General features: G+C 33.6%; 1 protein-coding gene across 1 annotated transcript in view; it reads right to left on the reverse strand.

Moving 5' to 3' along the window:
* Positions 1-14,156, reverse strand: part of LOC102802839 (uncharacterized) — a 15,656-nt gene continuing 1,500 nt past the window's right edge. The window contains exons 2-4 of the mRNA XM_078011598.2: positions 10,233-13,427; positions 5,520-5,598; positions 1-4,561 (exon numbers count right to left, since the gene is read on the reverse strand). Of these exons, the coding sequence (XP_077867724.2) occupies positions 4,512-4,561; positions 5,520-5,598; positions 10,233-13,412 (3,309 nt within the window). The 5' untranslated portion in view covers positions 13,413-13,427 and the 3' untranslated portion in view covers positions 1-4,511. The remainder of the gene's footprint in view (positions 4,562-5,519; positions 5,599-10,232; positions 13,428-14,156) is intronic.

A 14,156-nucleotide genomic window follows, 5' to 3' on the forward strand; every position in this document is an offset into this window, starting at 1 on the left:
TTGGTTACAAACATTAATTGTTTATTTTATTTATTTGCCGCCATAACAAGATAAATATACACAAATGAAAACAATCACAGACAGTAAAGTTATCTTTCCATGTGCTTATTCTGGTTTTAGAAAATTGAAAAATCATCGAAAAATACATAAGCCAAGAAAAAAAAAATTGATAAAATAAGTTTACGTATAAATCATGACATAATTCATTGTAGTAACGCTAAATAATTAATAACTTGAAAGCAAATTTACAGTGTTGTTTTTGTATAAAAAAAATCATTGGTAATGACACAGAGCTTGCTGCAATTAAAAAAAATCTTATTCATGCCTAAGATCTATCATGAAAAGAATCATCATTGACATGAATAATGTACCAAATTTGAATGAAAAACAACAAAGCATGTCCAAGATACCATATTTTCCATAAAAACTAGATCACAGTTTTGGAGATACAGTAGTATAGCCAAAAAGCAAGATTCAGTGTAATAGAAATTAACATATATCCTTAACTTGTATAATGTAATTATAAAATGCAATGAAAATGACAAAGCACATTCATGATAATACATTTTCAAAAAAACAAGAAGGCTGCCAGGTTGCCCTATTTTATTCAATTGCAAAACGAATCATTATGAACATGTATCCTAACATGTAAATGTATGTACCAACCCCTGGCATAGAATGTCCAAAAACAAAATGGCCACCAAATGGCCATCTTGGATAGAATCAATAATGCATGTGCACATATAACACAAAGTACTAGGTACATGCAATGAATGGGCAGATTCCGAGGCACTCTTAATTAAAAGTTCTAAACTAGCAGTCTGTCGGCTGAGATAGCTCCACTGTTATCAATCCACATTGCAATTAAAGAACAGAAGATATCATTCGAAAATGAACAATATGTATAGTATTAAAGCAATCAGACTTTTTATAACTTTTTATTAAAAATGTTCATTAAAATTAGATAATTGAAGAACAAAATCATCACGAAATTAACAAATCTGAGAGAGGTCTACCTGTATGCCTATGTAGTATATATAATATCAAAGCAATTAGACTTGCGGTTTTTAACAAGAAGTCGAAAATATCACTTTTTACCAAAAATGAGAAAAATATTCATCAAAATTAGAGAATTAAAGATATCATCACAAAATGAACAAATCAGAGAGAGGTCCACCTAAGGTACCTACATACCAAGTATCAAAGCATTCGGGCTAGCGGTTTTCAAGAAGTCGAAAATAGAATTTTCTGACAAAAAATGACAAAAATATTCGCTATTCGAATATATCCACACGAAATGAACAAATTTGATAGAGAGAAGCCCCCGAATGTACCTTCCTAGAAACTTTCACAGCTATACAGTTTGTGGTTTTCAAGAAGAAGTCGATAATGTAAAGTTGACGCTGGCAGCGACAAAGGCGAAGACGACGGCGGACAATCAGTAATACTATAAGCTCCGCTCGACTTCATCGGAGCTAAAAAGTGTACCAGGCAAAATTGTTAAAACTGCAAGTGTATTTTTAAGAGTGTTTTTCTTTCATATGTTCAAGTGTTGTGTTGTCTAGTGGGATGGTAAATCTGCTAAAATTAAATGGAAAACATAGTTGAACTCTGGTGACCTTGCCCTTTGTTATATAATATTATTCCCATATCATAGTTTGTTTCAATATGAATATGCATTGTCTTAATTAATTTTGAATACAAACAAGTTTTGGGGTTGAAGCAACAGTGGGAAAGCAGTTTACCGAATGTCCTTGATAGATGTAAATATCTTACAAAAACATTGGTGCCTAATTTGTTTAATTATTTTGAGGAACATAGTTTCCAGCTTTATTCAAAATAATTCAGATTTTTTATTATAAAAACAAATGCCGTATCTCAGAATAAAAGTGCTGCATTTAGACATGAATGGACTCATAAATCATGCAAGCTACCAGAAAATCTTAGCTGGCTTTTGCCCAAGTATTTTGTACAGGTGTCTGTCAAAAATTAATGATTCACTGAGACAAATATGAACTGCCTTATTATATTCATTGTGTGACTACTGTATTATTTGAAAAGTAAAAAAAACACCGTCTTGGAAAAACTATCATATTGCAAGCTCTGCTTTGTATGCAAATCAACTTAAATAGTAAGTTGGTGTCCAGTGAAGAGAGAAGTCAACAGTCCTTTTGCCTCCTGAGAATCTACATCTTCAAACACTGAAATCTTTGTTTTTAAAGTGCGTTTTTAAATTATTATTATTATAAAAGCTCTATCATTCTGTTCTAATAGCTGAAACAAATTCCTGTGAATTTTCATTTATCGAATGAACCGTTTGTCCGCTATTAGCAATTCACATTTCAATTAAAAACAGAAGATATCATTAGAAAATGAACAGTATGTATAGTATTAAAGCAATCAGACTTGCAGTTTTTAACAAGAAGTCAAAAATATCACTTTTTACCAAAAAAGATAAAAATATTCATTAAAATTAGTGAATTGAAGATATCATCACGAAATGAACAAATCTGAGAGAGGTCTACCTGTAGTACCTATACATGTATATATAATATAAACCAGACTTGTAGTTTTCAACAAAAAGTTGAAAATATCACAAAAATGTTCATCAAAGTTAGAGAATTAAAGATATCACAAAATGAACAAATCTGAGAGAGGTCCACATGTAGTACCTATATATGTAATATCAAAGTAATTGGACTTGCAGTTTTTAACAAGAAGTCGAAAGTATCACTTTTTACCAAAAATATTCACCAAAATTAGAGAATTAAAGGAAACATCATGAAATGAACAAATCTAAGAGAGGTCTACCAAAGGTACATATACACCAAGTATGAAAGCATTCAGGCTTGTAGTTTTCAAGAAGAAGTCGAAAAAGCTGACACGGATGACGACAGACGCCGATGGACGACGGACAATCACTCATATGATAAGCTCTGCTCAACAAAGTCGACAGCAGAGCTAAAAAAGGACTATATAAAAGGACTCCTAAAACATGGTCATTCACTATGCATATTATATACAGATTTTTAATTGTTAAAGTAACGCATTGATTTTGTATAGAACACTGTACTCTGAGGGTATATTCAGATTATGGGATTATTATGTGACATATTTGGTGGTCTTATTTTACACATATTATTAGAAAAACACAAGGGTTCACGTAGATTCTGCCTTCTTGTGAATCTTTGGAACAATACTCATAAGTGTGTTTGGAACATTATATAAAAGCATTTTCAAATTTGAAGCCAAGATAATCGGCAGCATTTAGACACAATGAAATTTGAAATCATTGAAATTTGAAAGAATTTTGAAATTGTGTGGTACAAATCTACATAACTGCATTGAAACAAAATACATGTCAAGTCCATAATCTAAGAAAAACCCAACAGTTACGAGATAATGACATGGAGTTGAATATGACTTTTAATTCATTAATAAGAAAGCCTTCTTTTACTGTTTTTATTCATTTTGTTTTTTCTTGTGAACTGTTTAATAACCCATCAGCAATTAGAGACTTAATACTATTGTAATATTTTATCTACGATAATAGATAAAAATCTGTTCTTAACCTTTTGAGCGCCAAATTCAATTTCAATCACCATTCACAAAATAGTTTTGTTTATATAGTCTGCTATTTTTCACATAAAATGATGTGAAAATTAAAATTTGTTGAATATAAAACTAAAGCAATGTCACATTTTATTTGTTTTGTTCCAAAATTACAATTGAATTCAGTGAAAATTACAGAACATGTGAACAAATTTACCTAAATTCAAGCTGGAAAAATTGGTTAAATTAATTTAAACTGGCTCACAGAGATCAACAAATAATGAACAAATATTGAAATACACTTCTTTCATACAAGTTTGTATGAAATTTATATTTGCCTGATAATAAGTTCAATACAAGCACCTAGTATTTATCTATATTCATAGACCGCATTTGCTGCATGTTCTCAGTTTCAAATTCAAAGATTTAATCATACTTTTTTTTAGTTATTTAACTTGGTGCACCTGTATTGTATAGCAACACTTTACATTTAGTCTCTATGTAAAAACTAGAATCAGGACATGCACAAGTATGGTTATGATGATACTGTCTTTTTAGAATTTTGTTTGCATCAAAATACAAATAACATACAATGCATTGTGGGAAGGAAACTCACATTAAAGTCTCAATTTTTTTTCAAATATTGCAACAATGTTTGGATTCATTAATAACAATTTAGAAAGCATGGTTGTATTCATATGCAGCTTTACACAGATTGGTTTTATTCATATGCTACTATTGTATAACATTTAATTTCATTGCACAATGAAATTTGTAATTCACATCGATTCCATATCAACAACACTGAGATTCAAATGCATGCAGCATGATAACCATAACCCTAAAAAAATTGTTCTAATCCATTAATAATAAAAATATTCATCAAGATGACAAAACGTGGCCATGACATCATTCTCTGTACCAATTATCCAATCTCAAAGATTTGTATTTGCTCCATATCACTGAGGTTTACACCTGTTTTTCGTGCTTTTATTCGGATTTCGAGAATCTATGAAATAAAATGTGCACAGAAATGTTATCATTATGATCCTCCGTAGTGAGTAGTTCAACACTGGTGACCTTGCCTGGGATTCAATACAAACAATGTGACAACCGCTACCCATAGCATGTATATCAAATGGAGATAAAACTGGTCAAAATTCACTCAATCACAACAGATGCAACAATAGGGAAACCTTGATTCACGTGTGCTTGCATACGACTTGCCAATATAGCAGTTTTAAGAATTTGGAGCTACAGAAGTTTAATTTTTACAATAAAACTGTTTATTGTGTTTAATAGTTTTGTTAACATTAAATTTGTGTGAACAGCATTGAGTTAATCATTGTTTTTTTATTCTCATACAATGCATACTAGATTAGAAAAATAATGTTTAAATGCATCCATAGCTCAAATATGCTGAACCGCTTAATCCGAAGCACGAACTCAAAGAATGGCGAGAAACAGAACTCTTACAGAGTAAATACAAGCTATCACCTAGTTCTGTGTCATATGGCTTAGGTTTGGGGCCTTTTTCATGATTTTGACTTAGACACTCTCCACCTCTGCCATCTGTATAAATATTATAAAACTGGCCCAGAAAGTTCAGTTTTTATTTACAAATTGTGGCATTCGCGGACAACATAATTTATGTTCACACACATTTCTGGGCACAGTGTCACAACCTAGTCATTGAAATTCGAAAATAACCGCATTTTTGACAACAATGTTCTGGTTTCACAGGCATTCCAAATAATCGCATACACAATAAAAGTCATGATATTTATGGATTTACATCACAGTGTGAAAACATAGTGATTGTAAATTAGATGGGTTTCTGGGTGTTGAAGCCAGGGCAATTTTTTCAATATTTTTGCATGGATCAGCAAATGGCCGAGGGGAGCACATCAGAACAGAAGCTCTCAAGCAAAACCATAAAATCACAGGCTAGCAATGACCATACTAACCTATGCTTGGGCAAGATTTTGAAGATGTCAGACTTGGATGATTCCGGCTAGGACTGTCTTCCACAATATGGTCAGCTCCCTGAAAGTGGATAAAACAAAGTATAATTAAGAGTGTAATTAATTAAAATGCAAATAAATTTAAATATTGTATACCGGTGTGTATCATGCAATAGCAGTGGCAAATTTAATTGACATGACATCACCAACTAGTCTATTTCTAAAATGCTAGAACAAAGCTTGTTTAATAACTAGACAAATAATTTTTGTGAAACATTTTGAAATATGATCAATCTGAGTGTTCATGCTATATATGCATTCACCAATATGCGTTTTGTTTTAAATCATATTTGATAATTTTGCCATTTTTATTTCTCTCACAGAATTCATTGTTTTCACTGAACTGTCACTACTGCTTGCCGATTTACTGTTGAGATACATGAAGAGTGCTGTTGAACTATTCAACAATTTAGTTTATAACCATAAATACATTGATGGTTCCAAAAAATAATGAAATTTCTAACAGTACATGGCATAGGGAGAAATTATTGTTTTTGTTGTCACTAGAGGGCACTATAACAGGCTGGAGAAATCAGTCTATGCAGTGATATTAGGCAACAACATCAACATTTTTTTTTTCTTGTTTAATCTTGCTTTGAATAGCATAGTTAACCAACTGTAAAAATAACCTAATGTGAGTTTTTAAGCTCCACAAAAATAGGTTTTTTATCTCTGGTTTTTAGTGCGAGGTAAATCTTTTCTATAAATAGTATTTCTTTTTTCAAAATGTAGTGCTTTGTTAATATGTATAACAATGATATTTTTATTTGTAACTATTGGTTATTAAATGAGCAGTGTGACCACACAGTATATATTGATAGTTAGTATTGTTATAAATGGGGTGTAAACAAAATATTATTTGTTTTAATCACAGCTGATAAACTGGCTGTAATGCATGTTTATGAAACAGTATTGCTGTATGCCAAATGAATAGAATGCGTTAAGATGCTTAGGAGACACGCAAACAAATAACGCTTCTAATGTTAGTTTCTGCTGGCAAAATAGCTGAAATGCACCCTCTATGGCCAATTTATTTCACAATAATGCTCACTATATAAAACCATGCCCTTCAGCTAGAATAAATTGCTGCAAGAAAGGCAGAAACGATAAACATTTTTTTATCAAAACACTCATTTTAGACCAAAATTACAATAATCATTTGAACAAAAACTTTCAGCCACTAAACACTTTCAAACAGAATATTCACATAGTTGACATTTTATTCTGCTAAACCAATACAAGAACTAATCTTCCACCTATCTAATAGCCACTGAAGTTTCACACTTAACCTAGATGGTTACAATACATTACCCAGGATGATATTGAAATTTGTCTTTTCACTGTGCAGGTTTGTCATCTCCTACCTTGTGTATCAACCTTGACATTTGATGAGGGATGAGACAATTCTCGATGTCTCTTTGGGATGTCTCTACACAACAATTATCTACAGCAAGCTGCCAATATTCAAGACTAAATTAAGCATGATTTGACAAATTTTATGCAGTGTATTCATTCCGCTGTGGTACTGTAACTTTTAGCATTAACAAACTATGTGATGTTCCAGCCAAACTAGTCACATGACCTTCATCCATACCTGGGAAACATGGAGGTCAAAAAGATTATCTCAAATTACAGAGGTACATTATAATTGTCTATATGAATTAGTTTCTTGTTAAATACTGTGACGATAGAAACACTATCCTACGGCATTGATGAATAAGAAGTAGCAGCAGTTAATTATGCGTGTTAAGTACACTAACATGCATTCCTTGTGTTAGACAAATTCCACCTTAGCTGATCTGTGTATGATACAAGTACCTGACAGATGTTTTTTCTATCAACTTATGGGATAATCAGTTTGTTACAAGACTCGTGGCAATGCATCAAATAAATTGAGAGGGAGAACTATCCTGAATTGTTTACATCATGTCTTTTAATATTCAACCAAAAAGTAATAACTACGTATGTAAATTACAGCACATATTTAAGTCTGTATGCAAATATAAACTTTGATTTGGTTGTCCCTTCAGTGTGACTGATGTCAATGCCAAGTTTGAATGGAATCGGTCAAAGCATGTCCAAGAAACATTTGATGATGAGTCCAAATGTTGCCAGTCGGTCAAAGGTTAACAAAATCAAAAATAAATTGATGTGGACATGTCTTTCATTATGACTTGTCTTTGAGAAATGATGACAGACACACGGACAGATGGATGGACAGATGAACGCACATATGGACAAACCAAAACCAAAACCCATTTCTGACTACGTCCGACAGGGACTAAAAATCATCCATTTTCAAAAACAAATGCCAAGCAAGTGCATCAATGTACGATAAACACGAACTGCACAGGCAGTTAACATGAACTACAGACAGAAAATTACCAGGCGTATGTCGACGAATCACAGGGAGGTACATACAAATGCTAGGAACATACAAAATAAAAACAGCATGGACTTCACCTACACAATTTTCCAAAATTCTGAGAAAGAAAGCAAAACTAAGAGTTCCAGAGAACTAAGTATTCTAATAATTCATGCACAAGCAAAACATTTGTATCATAACAATTCACATTTTTGAAAAAAATAATTATTTTCACTATTATTACAATCACTAAATTTAGTTTGAATTTGATTTTCTGACATGTGGTCCGAGGTCCTTTGAAAGTAGTGAAAGAGCATTGGCTCGATGACAATTTGCCTAGGTTGAGTATATGTCGGTATGTATTGACCTTCAGAAGGCGGTTGGACGAAGCATGTAAAATGGCGAGAGCGAACTTAAAGTCTTCTCAAAATAGTATGAAGCACAGGTATGACAGAAAGGCACAAAAATGTTCATTTAAGCGTGGTGATCTAGTTTTAGCGTTATTGCCTGATAAAGGGAATACATTGATGGCTCAGTTCCATGGACTATATGAAGTATTTGAGAGAGTTAATGATGTAAATTATATAATCAAGACTCATGATCGTCGAAAGTCTACTCAATTATGCCACATAAATATGCTAAAATTGTATCACGTTGCGGATGACATTCAGAAAGTTATGGTAGCTCAGAATTTTCCTGTTACAGAGCATGCAGAGAGTAGTTTAGAGACCGAGAATTCTGTAACTAGAAGAGATAGTAAAGTGAAATTAAGTAATTCAGAGATTCTTGCTAATCCTGATGTTAAGTTAAACTTCTGTTAACCCGATATGCTAATGTTTTTCCAGATGTTCTTATATATATATTCTATCTAACTTCAATAAACGAGTACGTTCTATTCACGCATATACGTAACTCTGGTTTGTTTTGTTGATTGTTTGAATCACTCTGATTGACTGGGGGCTCGTCGAGCTACACTTGCTTCTTCCCCACGTGACGGTAGCATGTGACATCCCACGTAGCTATCCCTTTTCGAAAAACTACCAGTAATTAGACCCATACTAGTTTACGGAAGTGACATCTGGGGTCATGAAAGCACATACAAATCAAGTGTGGAAGAAATTCACCTAAACTTTTGTCGTTTTGTTTTAGGAGTCAGGAAGAACACATCAATCTTGAGTATTTATGGGGAACTGGGAAAATACCCACTTGACGTATTCATCAAAAAACAATTAATTAAATACTTCAACAGAGTAAGGAATACATCAAATGAATTGGTAAGGGAGGCAGCAATTATAAACAAACAATTAAACAGCAAATGGTACAGTGCCATAACTACACTGTTAACTGAAATAAACCAACCACAAATTATCGAAACAACAACTATACTGAACGACAGAGAAACCAAGAAATTAGGTTTGGAAGTTGAAAAAATATATAAATTATACTGGAAAAGGGAAATTAACATAAGGACTGATGTTAACAAAAATAACAATAACAGAAGAAATAAACTCAGAACGTACACAAATTTCAAAAATGAATTTACTTTAGAAAATTATGTGATCAAAATAAAGAATGCCGAACTACGTGAATGTCTAAGTAGGTTCCGTCTGAGCAACCATGAACTAAAAATTGAAACAGGGAGGTACACCAAACCAAAAATCGAAATAGGAAAAAGAATCTGCGAACTGTGTTCAAATAACAAAGTAGAAGATGAGTACCATTTCATGATTGAATGCCCCTTTTACGAAAAATCGCGGAAAGCATTATTTGAAGAGACTACTAAGCACATTATAAATTTCACGAATATGAGCGACTAACAAATTTTTAAAATTAATGGGTGATACAAATCTGAATGTACAAATACCAGTTGCCCAATTTATCAAAAATAACACGAACCTTAGACAGCAACATCTTCTGGCAAATTAACATAAATACTTTTCTCCTTTTTTTTTTCTCATTTCCATCGATTTACTGTTCATTGCTTTTTTTATTTTTATTATTTCATCTATTTTTTTTTCAATATTATTACCAACATATATCAATAGTTTTTTTGTAATTGTAGTCTGTCGATTTATTTTTTAAACCATTGTTGTGCTTTAGACAGTAATTCTTGTAAAATTTGTATGTTTTATATATGTGTTTTAGCAGTTAGTGTAACCATTTTAATTCCTTCTGAGGAATTTTAAGTGTTTCAATAAACCTACATACGGATAATTTGTTGATAAATATTTTTGGTGCCAGTTGTATAATAGTGTAATTTATTATTATCATCATCAGTACATTGCTCTTACCTTGTCACTGGAGCCTTTCTTATAAAGTTTCATGACTTTAGTATCAACATCCTTTTCACCCTCAAAATAGCTCTCATCTGGAATAACGTCTTGGGAAGGATCCTTTCTGTGACCTTCATCCTCAAACAGAGGACTTGTTGTATTATCCTTCTTAACAGGATTCTCTTCGGCAATAACATACTGAACATTTGGTTGAGTAAATTGATCTCCTTCGGCATCAACATCTCTCTGTCCTTCCATAACATGCATGGCATTCATATCTCCTATTTGGATATGCTGGCCTGTGATGTGGTAATGTTGGTGTATTATAGTTGGAATTTCAACTGCAGACATTGAATCCTTTGGCGGCAATGCATATTTCTCGTTGTAAAATTTTGTTGACACCTTCTCTTCATGTCTATGTTGATCCTGCATAGTGCTAGGTTTGGCTATTGATGTATTCTGCTGAGATTCAGAAACTCTGACATCTTTCAACTTTTTTGCCAGCTTCCCTACGTCATCATTTTTATTTTCCCTCTGCATCTTACATATGCTTTTATCACTGGATTGAATCCCATGAAGTGAATTAATTTCTGTTTTGTAGCTAATGCCCCTGGCTTTTTTGCTCCCACCATTCTGATTTTTCTGAAGCTGTTCATGCTTGCGTAACTGTGATGAATCTTTTTGATATTGGCTCTGTTTCTTTTTTTTCTCCTGTTTATACTGCTGCTGCAGCAGAAGCTCATCTCGGGGTTTGTTTAATGATTTTAACAATTTCTGTTTCTTCAATTTCATCTCAGCTTCTGCATACCTTTCTTCGTCTTCCTCAACCTTGATCTCTCTCTGTAATGTCGTTATAGTTTTTTCCAGCTGTTCTTTGTAGAAACGATTTGATCTCTTTAGACATGCCACACTCTTTAGCTCGGTTGGAATTTCCTTGTCCTGCAATCCATACACAATAGGAACTACAAAATTGTGTTTCTCAGGATCATCTATTGCAGTGATGAGACTAGTGTGAATGTGTTTCTCACACCACTTGTCTTTCAAGAAATTCTTGGTTAAAACCACCACAATGTATGTGCAGCTATACATGGCGTCTTTAAAGTTCTCAAAGACATTCTTGCCACCAGTCTTGAAACCCTCAAAGCTGCAGACTTTCAATTGCCATCCTTCAAACAATGATAACAGTTCTTCTAATTCAGATTCATCATGAGTACTAGACAGAAGAATGGCATCATAGTAGCTGCCTTTCTTTGGTAATTGTGCACGTTCTCTTGCTGTCAACTGTACGTCACTAAGTTCTGATTCTGCTAACAGTCTTAGATCAGCATGCTGACCACTGGACATACTTTTTCTGTTATTTGCTGCTACCTCTTCTGTTGGTCTGGACAAAGATTCATCGTCAAAACAGGCACTTTCATGATCTTTTTTTTGATCTGTAACCTGATAGGGTTTTAACAATTTGGTCTCATCATCATCATCATCATCATCATCATCATCATCATCATTATCATCACTTGTCAAGCATGTTTCAGGTGCTGTTTCATTAACACTGGAGCCTGCATATTGTGAAGGTAGTGAAAATACTGGGTTTGTTGTATCGATGACCCTTGCCCCCACGCTCATATCTTCTGATTGTTTAGGATGAGCTACACTTCCGCTGGATGGTAGTACCACAGCAGGATTTTCTCTGTCCCTTAATGTAGATGATTCCTCACTCCCTGTTGGCACAATCTTTTGTTCATCTCTTTCCGTCTTCACTTCAGTTGATGTTGCAGCCATAATACTACTTCCAGATGCAGAAACATCCTTTTTGTGTATACCAGCTTCTTCACTGACTGTAGAAGTTGAGGTTGAAATATCATTGGCAGGAGAGCATGACTCTCCAGTATTCATATCACAACTTCCAGAGGATGTTGCAGGGATGGCAGAAGAGATCATTTCTGAAACACCTTCTGTGTCATTGCCAGGTTCTGTGACTGGTTCCTCTATCTCTGTTGAAATGGATGTTGGTGGGACTGGAACTGCATCTTCCATAATACTTTCTGTTCTCTTCACAGCTGTTGCCTTCTTGTCACCTGCATTACATACAGCCGCTTTGTTTTCACAAGCTCTGAACTTTGTGTTGATTTCACTCAGATTTTCATCAATACAGTCTTCCCTCCCCTCCAATCCAACCGTCAAAATTGCTGGAGACTTGTCAACTTCCTGGGAAGGATTATCTCTGAATGGTTTTCCTTTATACTTGCTGCATGAAGGAGCATCAGCATCTGGCACCACATCTTGCTGTAGCATGCTTGGACATGATGTAACTTCTCTTAATTCATACACACTCTCATCATCTTCATCATCACTCTGTTCGTTGCTAATAATATCTGCAACATATGATGCGCACTTGGAAGATAAACGAGCAAACTTTGATGCTTTCAAAAAACAGTTTTCTGGATTTTTCAATTTACCGATGAAATCGTCTGAAAGAATACTTTCCCATTTAGATATTGTTTTGATTAACACACCAGAAAACAGCCAGGCAATCACTTTAACTTCAGTCGCACCGCATTTTATAAGATCTTGAAACAGACTGATTGATGATCTGAAGTATTCCAGTCTTTTATCTTCAGTAATGATATTCCCTACATCACTGTCAATACGTACAACTAAATAATAGCAATATGCCAGCTGCAAGATCCACTCTAAATAGTCAGGATGAGCTTCTCCCAACTCTAATGCCTTCAGATAACTTTCTATGGTAGTGTCAATACCAAATGTTGGTGTTTGGAGGTAAAAACATGCCACGTTTAGTTCAAAAAAAGCACATGCTTTTAAAGCACATAACTCTGCTTCAGTTTTAGCACCGATTTGACGTAGATCCCTGTGTACTTCTTGTACTTTGTCTTTTTCTTCTTCTTCTTTGTAAATATGAAGCAGATTTAGTATTGCATTAAGGTTTCTTGGTAAAAGTTTTAATACATTCTGAAATACATCAACAGCTTTGTTTTTTTCACCTTTTAAGTATAATATAACTCCCTCAAGGTTTAGTAATGCACAATTTTTAATAGGGATGATGCAAGTTTCAGGATCCAACTTTTCCTTTTCTAGTTGAGTATGCAGCAGCTGTAACTGTTCAGGTGTGGCTTTCATGAGAATGTTTAAAGGTGGACACATAAAATGACCGATTCCTTCAGTCCAATCTGCCATCATGAAGAACCAAGGTCACTGTAAAAAAGATACAAGACAAAATATGATGTTAATCAGATTTTGTAGTTTTAATTTTTGTTTGAATTGCACTTGTCATTGTAAATGTGCATTCACTGCCTACTATTTCAGGCTGTCATTTTTAGGACAGTGCATTATGGGTGTAATGGGGAATGTATCTGCTTACAGATAGGAGTTGCATGTTTGAATCTTGTGTTTATATATGTGCCTGTAATGTCGAACATGTGTTTTTAAATTTAGGTGGGGGACCTTTTCTTTTTTTCTGAAAAATTCTTATGACAAAAATACATTCTGGTAATAACATTAATTCCCTCTACATAGAATGTGTCCATGCATGTGTCCACGGTGACCGTAATGTGTGCAGTTATGTTATATTTTGTCTTTTCTTCACAATCTAAGAAAATTTCATCACGTTTCATACAAGCTAATCGACAGTCTCTCTGTATTTTAAACAGGTTAAAAAAGTCAATGATGGCCTGAATTTCAAAGAACCTGATATTTTGATTAAAAAAATCTTCTCATTCACACCAACAATAATAATCACAATAAATGTAGACTACAAATTTTAAGCTAGTCATAGTTTTTGACAGGCACTTTTTAATTTTATGGCTACAAATTAAAAAGGGAAGACGTACCCATACCAAAAACTCCAGAAAAAAAGAAATATATGAGATATGTTCCAAGAAAAAAGTAGAGGAATGTCAACACACTAAGTCATGTTCATTTTAC

Source organism: Saccoglossus kowalevskii, chromosome 13 (assembly GCF_978046115.1).
Source record: "Saccoglossus kowalevskii chromosome 13, keSacKowa6.1, whole genome shotgun sequence".
In the NCBI taxonomy this organism is placed as follows: Eukaryota; Metazoa; Hemichordata; class Enteropneusta; family Harrimaniidae; genus Saccoglossus; species Saccoglossus kowalevskii.